Source organism: Pleurodeles waltl, chromosome 1_1 (genome assembly GCF_031143425.1).
Source record: "Pleurodeles waltl isolate 20211129_DDA chromosome 1_1, aPleWal1.hap1.20221129, whole genome shotgun sequence".
Lineage (NCBI taxonomy): Eukaryota > Metazoa > Chordata > Amphibia > Caudata > Salamandridae > Pleurodeles > Pleurodeles waltl.
The window spans coordinates 953,349,692-953,371,138 of NC_090436.1; the positions used below are offsets into that span (position 1 = coordinate 953,349,692).

A 21,447-nucleotide genomic window follows, 5' to 3' on the forward strand; every position below is an offset into this window, starting at 1 on the left:
CTACATCTTGCTTTCCAAGGTTCTTCAAGGGCTTGACCCTGAGCTTGCCTCCTGTTAGGAAGTCTCAGGGCCATCAAAGTCTTTACCTGCCAGCGCCTGAGCTCTTGCTGAGAGCCCTGACTTGCCAGGTGATGCCAAATCTAGTTCCTCAGCCCTTGAAAGTGAGCTGTGGTGCAACCAAAAAGAAACTAAGCACATTGACTCCAGAGCGACTTTGGAACCAGCGCCCTCTCTGACTGCACCGCTGCCTGCACCGGAACCGTGGTCCCCACTGAGTGCAACGACCAGCAACACAGTCCTGACGCTGCTGCAGCACCTCCGAAATCCAGCCACAACATGAGTCCTGAGTGCCATGTCTCTGACGTTCAGGAGACCCAACTCCGATGCAGCACCTGTGGTTCCACGGTGTGACTGCAACACCGCAAAGTCGATGCCTTGCAACTTCACCTGCTGTATTCAACAACCCCGCCAGGTCATAAGGAACCAACACCTCGCCATCGAAGCCGCATCACTCTCCCCTGCAACCATAAGTAAGCAATGCCTCACCTCTCATGCCTATCACTTGTGAGTGGCGTTGGACTGTTGGGAGCAACTCCGTCCAGACGCTGTGATAGCCCTAGTTTGAGCTATTGTGTTTCTAGGCGCTATACAAGATTTAATCTTTGAAAATTTGTATCTTTACGTGGGCATGTTGGATTTTTGTCATTTTGGTCTTGTTTTACTCAGATAAATATTGACTACTTTTCTAAACTGGCATGTAGTACTTTTGTGGTGTTTTCACTGAGTTACTGTGTGTGTATACAAATACTATACAAATTATAAGTAAGTCAGACTGCTTGTGCCAAGCTACTAAGGGGGTGAGCAGGGGTTATCTTAGCTGTGTGACTTCCTTACCCGGACTAGAGTGAGGGTCCCTACTTGGACAGGGTGCAAACCTCTGCCAACTAGAGACCCCCTTTCGAACACTGCTCATATAGCTAAAGACTGCAAGGTTTGTCAAATGTTTTCCTCTAAATCTTTGGAAGATCGGGAAGGATGACTCCTTAGGTGGCTACAAAAACTCAAAACCAGAGAAAATCCTCTCTCTGATGAGGAGAGTAACACTTCATCTATGTTGTCTTCTCAAACCTCCCATAAACATCAAAGCCTATCCAAGTCACCTCATAAAAATGTGAATTTTCCTCAGGACGAAAGTGGAAAGGTAAGTCAAGTTCCTCCTTCAAAAGACCCCAAAAATCAGCTTCTGAGCATCCAACATTTAAAAAGCCTTCCTCTGCTCCACAAACGGATTGCTTGTCGACAACTTCTCCGTTGACGAGAGCATCATCGTTGCCGAAGAGGATTGTTACAGCAGCATCAATGGCATCTACCGCTAACACTATCACAGTGTTGATGGCGGCATCTTCCTTGTCAACAACTTCATCAACCAGCTGTACACCTATATTGTGTACTGTAAAGATTACCCCTTCATCGGCGCTCCAGATGAGGACGACTCTCCCTATGACAACACCGCCGTCGATGACAGGTTTCCCATTGATGGTACCTACCCCGTCGACAATGAAACTGAAGCCACCAATAATGAAGCTACCATCGTCGACAGCCTCGCCGATGACCATGAAGCTGTCCAAAATTTAACTGAAGCAAAAACTAAGTAAAAAAATGCTCACACAGGCCCGGGTCTGATATTGTCCCAGATGTGGACAAACTCCTGGATGATATGAAAGAGGAGGTTAAGAAAGTTTTGCTATAAGGTGAGTGCACATCATCCAAGGTAATCCCTTGTGCAATGGATATTGCCACCACCAGATTCAGGCAGCTGGCTGGGGGCAACGGTATTATGCTGTGAAGGCTGGCTTAAAGCTGCTACTTTAAGGCCATTGGTTCAGACCAAAATATTGGATTTACCTTATGACTGAGAAGCTTTGTTCTGGAAACACGTCAACGATACTCTTCAGGCAATAAAAATGGATACAGAACTGGTCAAGTCGTTAGGGACCTAACAATACAAAAAGCTGTCCTTTTGTGGTGTCCTAGGAAGTGGGCAAGCGACCTATAGAGGGGGATTCCAACAATACCGCTATCCCACATATTCCTCCACTAACCAGCAATTTCGGTCCCAATACCAACAATGAAAACCACTTTCAGTATCCTATACGAGTCCTCCTCCCAGAGGAAAATCCAGAGAACAAGGCAGGTACACCAACCGTCGACAGTGACTTCTTCCAGGCACTGGATACTTCCCTCCCTTTTCCAATCAGGGTAGCAGGGAGAATAACCGACCATGTACAACGCTGGAGACAGATAAAAACAATGGTTTCAAGATCCAGTTTGGTTCGGATACATGTTGGAACTCATCCAACCAAAACCCCCAACTTTCCCTCAACCTTTCATCCAAAAACATCTGTGCCTTCTCAAATGGGAAGTCAAGAGTTCTTTTATCTCAGAGGAAAAGGTTCCTACTACTGTTTCTTCTTAATCCGCGAGAAGTCAAAGCAGTGGAGACCAATGCTGGATTTAAGAAACCTCAACAAATACCTAAAAAAACAGTAACTCTGTATGGTTACATTGCAAGATATATTACAACTCCTGAACAGAGGTGACAAAATGTCATCCCTAGACCTTCAAGACACATTTTTCCGTGTTCCTATGCATCCAAAACACAGGAGATTTCTCAGATTCACAGTAGCCGACAGCCACTACTAGTTCTAAGTGTTACCCTTCGCTCTCAAGTCTGCATCCCACATTTTTATGGAACGCCTATCACTTGTAATGGCCTTCCTCAGGCAGCAACAACATCAAGTCCTCCCCTATTGCGACAACTGGTTGGTGAAGGCTCCTTCCAACCAGTCCGCAAGGTGTCCACCATGGATTGCATACGCCTATTCAGCGAGTTAGGCCTCGCTCTCAATCCAGCCAAATCAGCCCTTCAGCCTTCGCTGAGGATGATCTTGCAAGGAGCCATCCTGGACACAACACTAAACAGGACATGCCCTGCAATAGAGAGGCAACAGAGACTGATCTCTTTGGCAAAGCTAGTACAAAAAAGAAAGTCACTTTTCGTTCACCTTTACTAGTTTCTCCTGTGTATGATGTCTTCCTGCATTCATCTAGTCCACACTGTTGCCTGCACGTGTCCACTTCAAGAAGCGTTGGACAATGAATGCAGGCTACAGGAACCTTCAGCGACATCATACAGGTCACGCCACCGAAGGTGAAATCCTTTTTCTTGTGGACACAACCGGCAAATCTATCAATCGGCCTGCTGTTCTTGACTTAAGCCTCACCTCTGGTGATTACAACAGACACTTCCCTGGATGGGTGAGGAGCTTACCTTCAGGATCCTCCGGATCAGGAGAAAATGGCCACCTTCCCATCTGGGCCTTCACATCAATCTACTCGAGTTAAGTGCATCTTGCAGCAGTAGGAGAAGCGGTTCTAGGGCAACTTTTTCAATTAAGATATGGCACATTTCTTTCTACCCCCCATCTGCTTACTTCTTACGCACATTTTACATCATATATATATATATATATATATATATATATATATATATATATATATATATATATATATAAACTCATATTTATGTGTTATCTTTTACACTTGATGATGTGTTGTATTTATAAAAATGTGCTCATTACTGCACTGTACTCTGATTCAAGCATGTGCATCTACGAAAGTTTCAAAACTGGGGTAAGAAAGTAAATTACTTACCTAGAACTGTAGTTCTCCAGTAATGGAATCTTTCATGGATTCACTTGCGATCCACCAACCTCCCCTGAGAAGCTCCCCTTTATTCCTCTCAGTACAGTACCATGTATACACACTAGTGCTCAGAAAACCTGAGGGACTGGAGCTTCTCTCAGGAGGGTTCTACATGGTGATGTTACCTGATTGGTTGACTCCTACGCTTAGTCCTTTTTAAAATAATAACTAAACTATCTTACTAAACAGAAAGGCCTCTATGTTCCATGTTGACATTACGTTTCCAAGGTACCTGGGACTACCATCTCGACAATATGTGAATCCATGAAAGATTCCAGTACTGGGGGACTGCAGTTACAGGTAAATTACGTATGTTCTTAACCATCAACCTTTGACACCTGGACGACAGCAAGTTACTTTAGAATGTCTCATTGAAATCAACAGCCAACATGCAGTCTTCTTCTTTCTCCACCTTCAAAACTCCAATCTCTTGTAGTGGCAATGCCACCCACACTCCGCATCACTGAGTAACAATTTTTTCCATGCTCTGAAATAAAAACATGTTATCTGCGGTATGGAGATCCAGCCTGGTGATCTGTGATAAGGTCTTGTGGGGGAATGTGTGATAGGCTGCCTTTCCCTCTGTAATGTGCCACTACCCTACAGAAGCCTTAATATTTCCATTACATTGTGGGTGCAAAAGGCAGTGTTATTGTGCCCCGGATGACTGTAGTAGACAGAAAAGCAAACCAGTTGGGAAAATGGTTTCTTTCTTGACACTGTTGAGCGTGAACTCTCCTGGTGACTATTAACTAGGGAACTAGGGAAGATGAATTTGAGAAGTAATATGAATATGCAATCACACGCCTCCACCTGATCCTAATAGAGCTCTGTCCTTCTATAAACACCATACTAAAGAACATCAGCTGGGTGATCAACTCTTTGTAGGGTTCCCTAGAACAAAGAAAGGGAAGGGGGTGCAGAAACAGTCCATCTCCAGATGGATAGTGCTCTGCATTAAGATTTGCTATGCATTGACCATCCATGCCAATGCTGCGTCTATTGTATTAACTGGCGGAGTCCCTATCCTGTATATCGGTCAGGCTGCTACGTGGGCATCTTTTCACATGTTTACAAAACACTACTGTCTGAACAATCAGGTCTGTCGAAAGGGCACTTTGCTCCTTTTGTCTTCTAGAACTTTTTAGTCTGTACCCCTTCGCAGACCCACCTTTGGGATGGTATTGCTTTGGTATCTATTCTAAATTAAGGAACCTGCGGTTAGAAGTTTCTGTCATATAAACAAGTTATTTACCTTTGGTAACGCTTTATCTGGTAGAGACTCTATCTAGCCACAGATTACTTACCTAAGATCCCATTTTCTCTGTTCTGTAAAGTGTTTTTGTTACCTAAAATGTTCCTTGTAGGCCCTTGGGATCTGCACACTGGTCAGTGGGCCTTCTGGTGTGGCTCTGTGCTTCTGGTGCAGAAATAGTCACAAAAAGAAACTGATGTCAGCATGCTGGGGTGACACCTATGTAGGCACAGTGCACAGCACATCCATTGTGGATGATGCCTATGGCCTGAAACCTTTCATTGACACTAACCAGCACACAAGGGTACTGCTCAAGACTTTTTGGATCTAGTTTGATGCCTGGGGACTATTCTAAGATCAGGAATGTGTGATTCAGATGGAGTCTCTACCAGATAAAGTGGTGCTGAAGGTAAGTGACTTGTTCTTTAGGGCCACTTCTGTACCTTTAGACGTGGTAATGAGGAGGAATATAAACACAGTGAATAGGCCCTCTGGGCTTAGCTTCCTATGCAGCCCGGCCTTACATATGACCTTTTGAATTAATAGTCAATCCACATGGTGCAGTTGGTATGTATTCACAAATCTAAGCTGCCAACTGCCTGACAGCTTCGACTCCGGAAGTGCCAGCTTGGATGGATTTCTCAGAGCATTCTTCAAGCGTCCTTATTGTTTTCTGTTGTAGCATTTATATATTTGCAATCACTGTCTGAAGAACAGACTGGTACCATCCTGCACTGTGCAGGGTGTGTGGTTGTAAGGATGTAAGAAAGTTCCTCAGCAATAGTCCGTGCATTAAAGGCCCAATGTACTAATCAATGGTAGCAAACTTCTGGTTGCAGCAATTATTTTTTCAATAAGTAGACAAATTAATAAACTAACCTGTGTAATACTAGGTCAGTTTGCCAAATTCTGAATCTGAGTGGGTTGCAAACAAGGTATTCCACATAGGTAAGTTTGGAACTTTGAATAAAAGCAATATCGTATACAGTCTTTGTTCAAATGGGTCCCAGCACACTTTCAATCAAAACTTAGCATCAGCAAAGGCAAAAAGTTAGGGGGTAACCATGCCAAGGAGGCATTTCCTTACATATGGGGTCAACACCAGAAGGCATACACTGACATACAGTGGGTGAGGAGTCAGGCTTACCAATTAGCCACACCCTGTGCCTCTGTAATTGTGCCATCACATTTGGGATGCTGTTATTCCTCACGACGAAAGCATCATGTACCGACCCAGGATACTTGGCAGTGACATTGGAGATATACTGATCAGCCAGGCACGCCATTTGCACATTGAGTGATTGGAATCTCTTCTGATTCCTGAACTCCTGTTCATTCTGGCAGGGGAGGTGGGACAAACGCAACATGTGTATCATCAAACGTCCCAGTAATGTTTGGTAGATGTCCCATTGCATGGATTCCTGCCTTCACTCTGGCCAAATCGTCAACCTGGGAGAAAGCAATATAGCTGCACATGTGTTTCACCAGGGCAGAAAAAACCCTTGCCAGCACGATTGAGAACATTGGTGGTGACATTCCTGCTGCCAAGCCCACTGTCTCTTGGAAAGAACCAGTTGCCAGGAAATGAAGCACTGATAGAACCTGCACTAGAGGGGGGATCCCAGTGGGATGACGGATAGCTGATATCAAATCAGGCTCCAATTGAGCACAGAGCTCTGTGATTGTGGCCCTGTCTAGTCTATTGGTGAGTATTATGTGCCTGTCCCCAGTGTAGCCAAGTCCACAAGGAGTCTGTACACGGGGTCTTGTCTCCTCCTCCGATTCCTCTACAGTGGTAGGTATCTAAGGGACACAAGAGTGAGTAGTCTGTCACAATGTGAACAATAGAACCACTACCTCAGTGTACATAGAGCAGTAATGTAATGGCAGTGTATGTGCAAATAATAGAAATGACGCAGTTCTCGATTATCTGAATATTGTCCACCACCATAAAATGGTGACCGCCAGTCCTGTATGTAGGGAGAGGTGGAAGTGAGGTAGCTCCGACGGCGTTTCGTGTCATGGCGGAAGGCAGACTTGCACCGCCGTTCTATTCCTTATTGGATAACGTGGGGCTCTATGGAGTACAGTGGCCAATGGGGATCACCGGTAGCAGTGACGGTATACACCGCCACGTACGTGTCTGCCATTTTATGTCTATAACCTCACTTGATTCCTGACTTTCCACAGGACAACAGCTACACTGTGTGTCCTGCTGTGACCTGTGTCTGGATTCTGCCATGGGCCGTGTGACTGGGTATAGGGCCCCTGCCTTCACTTCGGAGGAATTTGAGTGCTTGGTGGATGGGGTCCTACCCCAGTATGGGCAGCTGTATGGGCAGCTGTATGGGCCTCCAGACCAACAGCTGAGTACACCTAGGGCATGAGGCATGTGACAAGTTTGCATGGAGATGTGTGTGCAAGCATCATGTCATTTGCGAGGGTCATATGTCTGGTGGTAGTGTACATGGTGGACGCTGGGTGATGTATGTGCCCATGGGGATGGAAGGGGATTTGTGGGCCATATGTGTGAAAGGCTAGATTGTATGTGTAGTGGTGTCCTCCTGTCAGTGTTTCCTCTGCAGTTCAGCGCTCTTCAGAAGAAGGGATTGTGGTGTGCCATCACCAAAGATGTGCAGACCCTGGGGGCTACAGCAGGCGGAGCACCAACTGTAGGAAGAGGTGGGAGGGCTTGAGACGCTGGGCCCGGAAGACCGAAGAGGCCCATTTGGGGATGGCCTCCCAGCGAGGGTAGGGTGCCTGTCGGAACCTGATGCCCTGGTGGCCTGCATACTGGCATTGGCCTGCCAAGAGCTGGATGGGCGCTTGAGGGCAGCACAGCAGCCACAAGGGGGTGAGTACAGTGTGCACTACAACTATGATTGGTGGGTGGCATGGGATCCTGGTGGTGGGTGTCAGTGGGTGACCCTTAATGCCAGGTCAGAGAATGCAGCGTGATCCAGCTCAAGGGTAATGGTTGTATTTTAAAATCTGGTAGCCTAGCTAGGGCGCATTCCATGTTAAACAGGGCTTAGTGACTCCCAGGAGGGGTGCAGTTGGTGGGGGCTGGCTCACATCTTGCTGTGGTACCTAGCCAATGTAATGCCAGTGCGATACATGGTGCTCAATTCTGATCCCTGTGTGTGACGGTAATGTATATGCCGTCTGTTGTTTTGGTTCTGCAATTGACCCATTGCTCCCTTTCTCTCTCGCCCCCTTTTTTTCTTCTGTCGCCCTGTCCATGTGTGCATTAGCATCATCTGGCAGAGGAGCAGTGGCACCGGTGACAGAGGGAGCTGCATCCCACAGGATCTAGGAGGCAGAGTCCACCTACGCCGACGGGACCAGTGGGAGGGCGAGGGGAGCACCACAGCGGAGACAGGAGGTGACAACACTGACTCAGATACCTCCTCCAATGGAAGCTCCCTGGTGGTAGCAGACACCTCTGGGATCTCCCCAGCTACAGGTACAGCTGCCACCCCGTACAAGCACTGCGCTCCCAGTAGCCCCTCACCGAGTTGCCCGTGCCCACTCACCCAGGAGGGTGGGCATCTCCTTCGCCCTGGCACCTCAGGCCCTGCCCCAGTCAGCACGGCTGCCCTGAGTGAGGATGCTGTTGACCTCCTGAGACCCATCTCTGTGGGCAGTCAACCATTGTTAATGCCATCCAGGGGCTGGCATCCCAGATGCAGCAAATGCAAATGCATTCCTGGAGGGCATTCACGGTGTATTGGCGGCCCAACAGAGATTGTTCCAGACTCTGGCTTCCTCCCTGATGGCAGCCATTGTCCCTGTTCCTACCGTCCCCCCTCAAACTACCACTTCCCAGTCCCAATCTCCTCAACCCCAACCCATCCCATGCACAAATACAGACAAGCATGCACACAAAACATCACGCAGAGTGGCACAGACAAACACAGGCAGCACACTTCAGGCCACAAGCACTCACACAAACAACAGACAGTTGCACACACAACAAAATCCACTGCCTCCACTGTCTCCCCCTCCTCCTCCTCCTTCTCCCTCACTGTCACATCCGCACTCACACCTGCATGCACTACATCAACATTCACCGTCGCCACACTAAGCAGCACACACACCTCACTTGTAGACACCTCCACAACATCCATCCAGGCGTCCCCTGTGTCCTCTCCCACCCTGTCTGCCCCTCCCTGTGTAAGAGACAGAAACCCACGCACTTGGACACCCAACAGCCATCCACCTCAAATCAGCACACTGCCCATGCACCTCCACCCAAGTCCAGCAGACATACACCTCCAACAACCACTCCGTCAACCTCCACCCCCATCACTCCTCCTTCATCCTGCCACATCGTCCACAAGAATCTTTTCCTTGCCCAACTTGACCTCTTCTCTTCCCTCCCCGTCCTGCCCGTAAGAGCAGGGTCACAACGACCCAGCCCAGCACCTCAGCCAGACAGTCCATGGGGACAGTGGAGGCACCTCCTAGTCGTGGAGGGAAATGAGGAACGGATCCTGCTCCACCACCCAAGTGGGGGAAGGATGCCGCTCCACCACCCAAGAGAGGGAAGGATCCCACTCCACCACCCAAGAGAGGGAAGGATCCCACTCCACCACCCAAGAGAGGGAAGGATCCCACTCCACCACCCAAGAGAGGGAAGGATCCCACTACACCACCCAGGAAAGGGAAGTTACCATTCCACCAACTAAAAGAGGCAAGATGCCCCCCCCCCCCCCAACAGCAGTGGGCAAGGAGCCCTCACCTCCAGCAGAGGCTGGCAGGGTTTCCCCACCAACAGCAGTGGGCAAGGAACTCTCACCTCCAGCTGGGACACAGCAGCCCTCACCTCCAACTGGGACACAACAGCCCTCACCTCCAACTGGGACACAGCAGCCCTCACCTCCAGCTGGGCCACAGCAGCCCTCAGCCCTCACCTCCAGCTGGGCCACAGCAGCCCTCACCTCCAGCTGGGCCACAGCAGCCCTCACCTCCAGCTGGGCCACAGCAGCCCTCACCTCCAGCTGGGCCACAGCAGCCCTCACCTCCAGTTGAGCCACAGCAGCCCTCACCTCCAGTTGGGACACAGCAGCCCTCACCTCCATCAGAGGGCATGTAGGCCACCCTCCAGGGACTGCTGTACAAGGAGCCCCCTCCAGAACCACTGGGCAAGTTACGCAACTCAGAGACTGTGACCTTGCACTCCCTTGTAAATTGCAACGGGCATGGAGCCCCCTCCAGAACCAGTGGGCAAGTTCCCCAACTCAGAAACTGTGACCTTGCACTCCCCAGCAAATTAAAAGGGGCATGGAGCCCCCCTCCCAGGGCTAGTGGGTAAGTTCCCCACTTCAGCTTAAGTGCCCCCACCCACCTTTCCCCCTGAGGTGCCTGGCCATTCCCAACATGATGCCCCTGCACAGTGCAGTGCGGATTACGTCAGGGAACGAGTTGGGCCTTGGACTGTGCCCTATGGCCATGTGGGCCTTTTGTACTTTGGATTGGCCATTGGCCGTTTCAGAACAGTGACTCATGTATTTCTTGTCATATGGACAATATGGTGGCTGTTTGCATCAAATTACACTATCAGTGCTGGGATAGTGTAGTCCTTGCGTTATTATGATGTGTGTCCTGTGAGATTGGTTTTCCTCTGCAGCTGGTTGTGTGTATGGTGTGTGTGTGTGTGAATGATGTGTGTTGTGCCTGTGTGTGTCACTCTCCTTTTCCTCCCTCCCCGGTGTGCTAGGCTGCTGCACTCAGCGCTGTCTTCGTCGTTGTTGGTGTTCCAGTTGGAGCATGGCGTAGAAGAGCATCGGTAAGACTTGAAGTTCTGGTTCCATGGCGGCGTTGATCTTCTCTGTATCTCTGTTGGTGAGTCTTTCGTCTTTTGTGTTCTGTTTCCGCCAGGGTTTTGATGGCGTTGGTACCGCCACTTGGTACCACCCCAGAAATAGTGGCGGGTTGCTATGTCTAAATATGGTGGGTGGTACTTTGTCTTCCGCCTGGCTGTATGTAGGTGGCTACCGCCGTGGTCAGTAGTGTTAACGCCCTGGCGGTTGGTGTGGTACATTGGCTGTCTATGGGAGTTATCACCGCCATGGTCATAATTTGGCGGTATTACCGCCACTTTAACAGTCATTGCAAATGTCATTATGACCACCTTAGTCTGGGTAATGAATTCATTAAGCCACTTCCCAGGTTTCGAATTCACAAAGAGAATAACGTAAGCACTTAATGTGAATGCAGCAACACACATGCAACTCTTAAAATAATCACAGCAGTGGAATAATAATAATCAAAGAAAACACAATACATCAACAATGAATATATACATATTATGACTACTTCTATTTATGCATGCACACAGTAAAGCTAGATATTAAGAATTAAAAATGCATCACCATTGGGCTCGAATCCAACATCATTCTTTATCTGCCAACGTCAAGCTTTTGAATCCGTAACAGCTGAGACGGGAGAGGCCAACCAAATAGGATTACTCTTAGCAATGCATCCACTCTGAGATGAGCTTCTTCCCACCCAGTGTCAAGCTTTCCTACCTCATACCTTAAACAAACTTAAGAGTAAGGTTCTAGAAACCCCCCTCCCATCAAGTATGTTGTGAAATTCAAGCGCTGGCTGTACTAGGTCAGTGTTGAAAAAACATGCCAGAGACTAGCCAGATCCCAGGGTGTATTTCCAAGACTGAGCTGTAACCCTCTCTACCATAAACATTCTCAGCCTTGTACAGTCCAAAGGGGCTATAGAGGTGGTACCCTCTTCGCAGCGAGGAAGAGGTTTTTATTCACGATTCTTCCTCATCAGAAAGAAGTCCCGTTTGTGGAGGCCCATCCTGGATTTGAGGCAGCTCAACAAATATTTTAAAAAAGCAATCCTTTCGAATGGTAACTTTGAAGGATGTACTACAGCTTCTCAACAGAGGTGACTTCATGGCTTCCCTAGATCTTCAGGATGCGGATTTCCACATTCCCATTCACCCCAAGCACAGGAAATTTCTGAGATTCATGGTAGCCGGCCACCACTTTCAATTTAGAGTGCTACCCTTCGGACTCTAATCCGCCCCCCCGGATTTTTTCACAAAGCCCCAGTGGCTGCATATCTGAGATGTCTCAAGCACCAGATATTCCCATATCTTGACGATTGGTTACTAAAGGCTCCGAACATCTCTGCCCTACGTCACTCCCTCACGACCATGATGCGTCTCTCTTCCAACAACTAGGTCTCACTCTCAACAGAGACAAGTCACAGCTTCAACCTTCCATAAGGATAGTGTTTCTGGGTGCTATATTGGACACAACTCCTGTAAAAGCCTTTCCTGCAGAAGAACGTCAACTCAGGGTTTTGACCCTGGCAGACTCAGTTCGAAGAAAAAAGTCTCTCAGTTTGGAGGTTCAAATCATTACTGTAGTGGCGCCCTCTTCAGGACCAGCTCGACAAACAGTGGAAGCAGGCGCAAAGGTTCTTCGGGGACATCATTCACATAACACCAAGGATGCTCCACTCCCTCCATTGGTGGTCAATGCCTGCAAACATTTCAGTAGGTCTGGAGTTCCTGAATCAGATCCCTTTGTTCACAATCACGACGGCTGCTTCGATGGAGGGGTGGGGAGCATGTCTCCAAGATCTGCAAGTCAGTGGCAGATGGCCCAATTCTCATGCGATGCTGCACATCAACTTCCTCTAACTCAGAGCTGTGTACTTTGCACTACAAGCTTTTCTACCGAGAATTTGAGGTTCGTCAGTGCTGGTCCGGACGGAAAATACGACCACCATGCACTACATAAACAAGCAGGGCGGAACTCGGTCTCGCTTACTTTCCACAGAAGCTCAGCTCATCTTGACCTGGTGCATTCAGAATTCAGAGCACATACGGGCGGAACATCTCCCGGGATTCAGCAACACCACAGCAGACTCACTAAGCAGGCTAAGCACATCTTAACAGGAGTGGGAGCTGAACCAGACAACTCTGGATGCAGTCTTCTGCAGGTGGGAACACCAAACCTGGACCTCTTTGCGACATCTCAGAACGCGAAATCCTGGTTTTATGCAAGCTGGCATCCCCAACCAGGGTCGTGGGGAAATGCCCTTTCGATAGCATGGTCAGGGATTTATGCTTACGCCTTTCCTCCGATAGCCCTTCTTCCTCGGGTCAGCAGCAAGATCAAATCGGAGCCCTGCCAGATAATTCTAATTGCTTCAGATTGGCCACGTCAACCGTGGTACACGGAGCTTCTGTTGCTATCCTCGTTTCCTCCCATAAGGTTAGCACCCATTCCGGACCTGCTCACCATCAGCCAGGGCCAAGTGAGGCATCCGGATCCCCAGCATCTCAGGTTATGTGCATGGCTCCTGAGTTCAATGTATTCGGCCATCTAAATATTCCCACGGACTGTCAAACTGTTTTAGCTAAAGCCCGTGCAGATAGCACCAATAAGACGTATACCTTAAAATGGAAGCGGTTTTGTTTAGGGTGTACTGCGAATAACATTCATCCGCTTACATCTGCTCCAGAACAAGTTTTACCGTACCTTCTCCACCTGGCGATGTCTGGTCTCGCGCATGCTTCCATTAAGGTCCACTTAGCTGCTATCTCCAGATATAAACGACTATCCAAAGGACTGTCCCTCTGGTCTCATCGACTGATAAAGCAGTTTATGAAGGGCTTATTCCGATCCTTTCCTTCAGCCGAACGACCCCCTCCATCTTGGCAACTGAATACAGTTCTAACTCAGTTGATGAAGGAGCCATTCAAACCTAATCATAAATCAGACATTAAGTATCTTACCTGGAAGGTAGCACTCCTGTTAGCGTTGACATTTGCTCGCAGAGTAAGCAAGATTCAAGCCTTTACCATCCAAGAGCCTTTCATGAGATTTACAGACGACACAGTCATCCTACGGACAAACCCGAAATTTATCCCATAGGTGCCAACTGATTGTCACATTAACGAGCCAGTGGTCCTAAAGACTTTCTTTCCGAAGCCCCAGACTGGGGCAGAAAGATCGCTGCATTCTTTGGACGTCAAACAATGCCTTAAATTTTATTTGCAGTGGACATCCTCAATCAGAAAGTTCAGTCAGCTGTTTGTGGCATTTAGTGCACCCAGGAGAGGGCTTTCTGTTTCTAAACAAACCATCTCTAGATGGATTTCAAGTGCCATAGCCTTTTGCCACCAGAAAGCTGGTCGACCGCTGGACACTAAGGTTTGTGCACAGTTTACATGAGCAGTGTCCACTTCTTGTGCACTCTTCTCTGGGGTATCCCTTCCAGACATCTGTCGTGCAGCCACTTGGAGGACAATGCACGCCTTTACGAAGCACTGCTGCCTGGATGCTGAGTTTCTTCATGATGCCGCGGTGGGTCAAGCAGTTCTTAGACATTTGTTCAGATAAGGTGAGCTGTTTGTTTCCCTCCATCCGCTTCTGATTTAATCACATTTTCTGGTTGTTATTAACGTACCTTTCTCGCATATTTATATATTTGTGTTTAAAGCGTTATTTTATTGCTCTGCATATAACTGTCTAATGACACTGTTTTATAATGATGGAGACAGACAGTATTTCTTGGTACAGAAAATGTGTTACTTACTGCTTGCTACTCTATTCAAGCATGTGAATCTATGAAAGTTCTAATACTGGAGTAAGACATAAGTTACTTACCTGTAAGTGTAGTTCTCCAGTATTGAACACTTTCATAGATTAACATGCGGCCCGCCCGCCTCCCCGGAGGAGCTCACCTTCTCTCTTATCAGTGTGCTGGGTTATTTCAGCACATGTGCTTAGAAAATCTGAGGGAAGGCAGCTCCTCACAGGAGGTTCTAGAGGGGTGAGGCAATCTGATTGGTTCAAGTTTGAGTTTGGTTCTATTTTACAAAACAACTATGATGGGTTATTGTATTGAGGCCTACTTCATGTATTGTGTGCATACATCTTCAGGCCTGGTTTTATATTCCACCAGGGACTCCCATCTCAACGACGAGGAAGTATTCAAGCATGTGAATCTATGAAAGTGTTCAATACTGGAGAACTACAGTTACAGGTAAGTAACTTATTTCTTACTTGTTATCGCTTTGATTTACTCGCAAGAAAGCTTCACTTAAAATGTCGCACATTTGACAGTAGAATGTCACTCGTACACCATTTGAAACCATAAAAATGTCTCACATAATCGGAAAACTGTGTAGTTCTGGCAACAATCTGTGCACCACCAGCCACATAATATACAAAGCATGTCAAAAGTTTCTGCAGACCCGTACAAAAACGTCATGCCAAGGCTGCATGTTAGTTTGACACCATCTAGTGGTGTAGACCCTGTTAGCAGCCATGAATAAATGTTAGACTTGCTTCAAAATCTATAATATATTTTTGGGCCCATGAAAAAGCATGGTAGGCCAGGGAACAAAGCTCCCTTTTACCCCTTTTGCACGGACCATTGATGGCAACAGCTTAGAGCAGGCAAATGGGAGATTTAAAACAAGTATTTGCAATGCAATGAGTCTCTCATTTGCTCGAGTTGAAGCTATTAGCGTTGTAAACTCCTAACGACTTTTCTTGCCACATAAATTGAAAATTAAAAGTAAAACAGTTTCACATAAGCGAGCCAATCACAGTGCCATGGCCATCATAAGCATCAGCGTGAAGGAGAGTTACAAAAGGAAAAAGAAGTTCACTCGCAGTCAAACTTATTGCCAAAAGTATAATTAGCCATGCAACAGGGGAGATGGCCAAGGCGGTAACAAAACCTCCCCAATGAGGGACAAATGTACCAAAGTCATCAAAGGATTTTTGAAGGGCAAGCCCAGGAACGAGTGGTAGTGATGGGCGTGAGGTGGGCATTGTTAAAAGCCCAGATATATACCAACACGTCAGAAAAGCAGCGTTTGTGCTTAAAACATAGTCCAGAGAATGTGTTTTCCCCACTGACGTATATTGAAGCAGGGGGAATCTGCCTGAATTTGGGGCTATTAGTATGTATGTTGACAGACAATCAGCATTTCATTTTTGTCTGTTTAATAACATTGCACAAATAGTTTGTGCTAAGCAAATCTGCCTAAAATAAAATGTTGAGGCCTGCCACATGCTCTAATCTCACCCTCCAACAATTATAGACAAAGCGTTAACCTTTGATATCAGAGGTAATTCTTAGAGGGGGAGATTGCACCACATGTACCAGTCATCCAGACTTTATTTTTGGCAGTTTTACAAAACTCCTAATTGGCCTTCTGCATGCAGGAATCAGGAGTCGGAGACTATCCTCGAAATCTGTAGCGTGTCACCTGATTCAGGAGAACTGGTATGTGCGACTGACGATTTTGCCATGTATACATTTAGCCGTGCTCAACCATCCTGCAGCAGTCTAGAGCTGTTGTGCACTTATACAAGGACTTGGTTAGTTGAGGAAGGAAATCTTGCCCAGTATGGCAGAAGTCTGAGGAGTGACAACCATGATGAGGGTTATTTCTGGTCGGAATGAGCTGAGCAACCAGTTTGGTTTACAGAAAAACAGTCATGCACATTTGTGCACCCGCATGTTTGTGTGATTTAGTATATTAAAACCAGACCGTTTAGTTTCGCTAGTGCTTGTAATTGTGCTACATTACTTTATGGAAATTGGTGAAATCATTTTGAGTATATATAGTTAGTTTGATAACTCGACACATAATTAATTTGACTGGCAAACGCCCTAGCTTTCTCAATGCTGACAAATGAGCCACCAAAAAATACAATAAACATGTAAAACTTCAACCAAGTCAAGAGGTATGTGAGACACTAAGGCTATTATACTGTACAACAGGACATTCATTGCCATAAATAAAATAGAGGAGATGGATTTTTCCTAGAAATGGAGGTATTTGTAAGTGAATGAAATATGAGACTTCTGTGGCAGTGTTTAGATACAACGTTGGAAAAGAGTCACATTGCTAAAAAGGGGAAGGAATTGCACATGAGAAATAGAGGATTTTTTAGAACATGGTAAACAAAAATTGTATCCAACATAAGCCTGTAACAAGCTGTTTTATAGAGGGAAGTTGATATTGCCAACCAGACCTTCTTGATCGCACAAGGCTTTGGGTCAACCATTGTTAGTGTGGTTCTTGCAGCCAGACTGTACCAGTCTGCAAAAGGACAGCCTAATAAGGCAGACATTTTAAGGTCAGACTTGCTTTCTTGTCGCAACAAAAGCATTAGAACCATTCCTAAAGAAAAAAAGTATTGCTTTCGGTAATCGGTGCATATGGGGAATACACTTTTGCATGTGACGTAAATCATAATAACTGCTTATACTTTAAAGAAGTAAACTAGTCCCTTGTGCATTACAATTGACACACTCTGTAGGAGATGTAATGATTCACTAAACAGCCAATATCATGTGGCGAGAGAGTAATGTTCCAGTGAAGCCCGCTGTATGCCAATCCAGACCTAAGCATGGCACCTTGTGCCTTAATATTCCCAGTTGGAGTGTCTGAGGTGCTGGGAAAAATATCAGCTGATTGACAGCCTCTACCCTTCCCCTACACACAAAACAACCCAGAAGGCGATTTAGGGATATTTAAGCAATAGAAATTCTGTCGTGAGTCTGACCCTTCACTATCTTCCCTTCCTGTCCACTGCAATAAATGCAAAAGGTAACAATCCTGCGGGGCGACCTAAAGATGCACACCAGGAAGCCCAGCATGTGATTTTAAGACTACAGCTACAGTTACATCATGCTGTGTTGTTGACCAAAGAATACTGCGGGCTCTGTGTGCGAATATTAGTGAATTAATAAAAATAGTACGTACCTGATTGGTACTGCAGAACAACACTGACAGCACTTAAAGGAGGCATTAACAGTGTGTATGGTAAAATATTAAACATTTTTATAGTCAGTTTTTCTATGCTCGGTAAAAACAATGACGTTCTCATTCCTGAACAAGTCATTGGGGTGATTTGTGGGAGTGTTTTTATAGATTTTGCATTTTTGTACGTGTTTTATGTGTATTTTATGATAAGTCTCTGTTTATCATGCCTGGTAAATCTTTGCATCTACTTTCGGTAAGATTATTAACTGTGGCTTTTTTTTTTTTATCTCACCAGAGTATGGTGGTAAATGGAAGATGCTTCATTATATGGCGCAGAACTTCTTTGCACTTTTATTGCCAATAGGATTTGAAGACAATGCAACTTTGTACATATACGGTGTTTCAGATCTTGTCATGGACTACACATTTATTCTTGTTGTAAGTATGTAGGTTTTGTATGGGGTAAGGAAACAACGTGGTGGGTAATATTTGCAGCATTAGTATGTTTGTCTGCAGCATTATATGCACCGTTATCAAGCACTATTGTCGTCTTTTTGTAAGTCTAGAATAAACGTATAAATGGATCAGGTCTTCATGGACAAAACTTTTTAATTGAGACATCCCTTATCCTCACTCTCCTAGTCTTTTAGAATGCCTTGGCTTTCCCATCACGTATGGTTGGTGTTAGGTTTGCTAATCTATTTAAGTGTTTATGAATAACAATTAAGGCCCGTTTATAGTAAAGTAAATGTCCCTTGTAAAGTGTATTGTTTTGGCACAGAAGAAGAGAGACCCAACATATAGAATGTAATATGTAGATTTAATGGGGCAAAGCACAACCCTTGACAGCACTACTCAAGAGGCAACTGACTCAATTGTACCACAGCCCTCTCACTCTACTGAGAATCCTGATATGGCACAGTGGGGTTGTATGATGCTGGGGCATCACACAACACCCACTGCCACCACAAACCTCACCCTCTTTTAATACAAATAACCTTACAAAATCCAAAAAGGAAACAAAAGGAACATAGATTAAAACAAACATCACTCCTTATAATACATTAGTTTATTTTGGGTGACGGATTCTAAACCCATGGCCAGTCTCAGTCCAAAGGCTTGCAAGTGTTCGAACGTGAGATCTTCATTTCAAAAGTTTGCAAATGATCCGATATATACCCTTGCTCTGCATTGATATCACACTTCTTGCTTGGATCCTGAATTCTTGAGCTGTATCTCTTCTTGCTGCCAACATCGAAGTCTACTTTTGCTACCCTGCTCAAATGCCACCACTGGCCATTGTTAACAATTGAAGCATTGTCCCCCATTTCACAAATGTACTAACTGCATCAGCTCAAATGGAGTAGTCCCATTAGCCACATTGAAAGTTATCCTGTTACGCCATAATATCCTGCACACAGTTTCTTCTGTATTTTTTCTAGTCCTATGAGCACTTTGCACATACTCGTCCAACACCTGATTAAATCTCTTGACCATGCTGTTCCCATGTGGGCTAAACAAAAGAATTCTTAAGTATACAATTCCACATCCATTCAGAAACTCACCCATTGCAAAAGAATAGGACACCATTGTCTGTAAGGATCGTCCTAGGGACGCCTTCTTTCTTTTAAAAAAAAAATATATATATGTGAAATTATGTAAAAATGTTACCCATTTTCTGTGGTGGCTCTCTTTACAAATTGACTTCTACACATAAATGGTCTAGTAATACGATTCTGTAACGCACATGTGCCGGATAGAATATGGAACAGACCTAAGAAATCAGACCAGTTTTCTGCCACACCTTCTCAGGGCAAGCAGTGGGTGTTTTTAGTGGTGGGACCTTGGTAATCAACCGCTTGTCACTCAAAGCACAATCTTTGACTTTCTTTATCAACATCACTGTTGACATGAGGCCACTCTAATATTCTTTCTCCCCCCGTAGAAATATTTTAGTGAAACATCCTTTCGGCCCTTATGTGGTACATACAATTTTTTTATCTTATTCCTGCAGGAGGAGCTAACTTATCTCCTCACGGAAGTAACCCATTTTCTTCCGACAGTTCTTTCGCAACCGTCCAAAACTATTAAGCCTCATATTTCAGCTCCTTTTCCCTGAACTATCCAAATATCAAATACTCCAAAACTTCTTGCATTACTCTCTCGTCATGTCCTCTTTTCACTCATCAATAATTCTCCACATTACCATATTGACTGCAATACTGCACTTCTTGGTGTTGACCACTTGCTTCCTTCCATTCATCCCCCTCTAGAGATAATCTTAATGTAATGTCAGCCCTAACATGTCTACCACAGGGAATGTACTCCATCCTGCAATGAGTTTCAGCAGCTTTTTGGCTAAGGTAGATAACTGCACAGTGTTTTCTTTATTTTGTTACCTGGTAATATACCAGTCATCGGGCTTGATGAAAAACAGCAGAAATATGTTCTAAACTCCTGCACAAGGATTGTAAAGCTGGAGATTCTGAGAGATTTTTTTGTTTTTTTACTTTACAAACGTCTTTGCATTTAAGATCCTGCAAAGAAGGGGCACATTTCTTTAAGAGATGTATAAAACCTTTAGCCAAATCCGGATAAACACTTTCTTGAATTTTGACTAAAATTCACACATGCCCACACAAGAAAACAACTATTGTTTATTATTGGGTGCTGCCACGTTCATTAAGCTTGATTTAGGTAGAAGCCCACATCCAGATAGGACAATGCGCCAAGTACTCAATCTCTTAAGTTCTAAAAATACACTTGTTCTGTCGCAACTTTACACCTTGTTCAGACAACACTTTATCTACATTCTCCTCTGTACTATGATGTTGTTGCTAAGCGTTGCTAAAAATCGAGATGTTGTCTGGCTGTGCAACAATATTTTTGATCCCTTTCAAAATTTCAGTGATGACATGATAGAACCCGTTTGGTATGAACTACAACCCATCAAAGGTCTTCAGTCTTTGGAAGTGGAAAACACTTGATCCAAATGGTTTTGTTAAAGCTTCTAGATCAACACTTAAAGCCAATTCACTTGATTTTGTTTATGCAAAACAGTGGTGAGTGATAACCACAGCTTTGCATCAATGGGTTCATCTGTTTTAACAAACTTTGTATTGCTTGTGCAATTCTCCCTAACACTGTATGGAACATTGTCTTACAGGAATGGGATCTTTCTAGGTTTTGATTGTTTGCTCTTAGCCATTGATTTTCCTGAACAAGTCAATAAAAGCATCTTTATATCGAAATTCGATTTCTTTCTAATAGACTGAGGACAATTTTGTAGTCAGCTCAGTGCTACTACCCATGCACTCTCTGTCTTTTTTTTTTCTACATAAACATTTCCACTATGTGCACACTCTTTCAAGGAACTGCATGACCAAATCGATTTTATTCCCTTTTCATTCCACCGTGGTAAGATCATGTAATGCTAAAGATTTTGGGCCTGGTTTAGATTTTGGTGGTACCGTGAGCTTGGGACCTCAGCAGAAATGTTCATGCCACAGGTATTTTTTTGTAAATACCTCTGACATGCATATGTTGGAAACAACATTTGTGCCAGTGATTGTTGAGGACACACTGGTACAAAACATATACCGCACACCTGCACATTTTTTATTGCGGTGTCCATAGTCATTGCCAAATGAAT

The 21,447-nt window shown here is 45.4% G+C and overlaps 1 protein-coding gene across 1 annotated transcript in view; it reads left to right on the forward strand.

Moving 5' to 3' along the window:
* Positions 1-21,447, forward strand: part of MANBA (mannosidase beta) — a 313,152-nt gene that overhangs the window by 254,802 nt on the left and 36,903 nt on the right. The window contains exon 15 of the mRNA XM_069230206.1: positions 18,091-18,233. Within this exon, the coding sequence (XP_069086307.1) occupies positions 18,091-18,233 (143 nt within the window). The remainder of the gene's footprint in view (positions 1-18,090; positions 18,234-21,447) is intronic.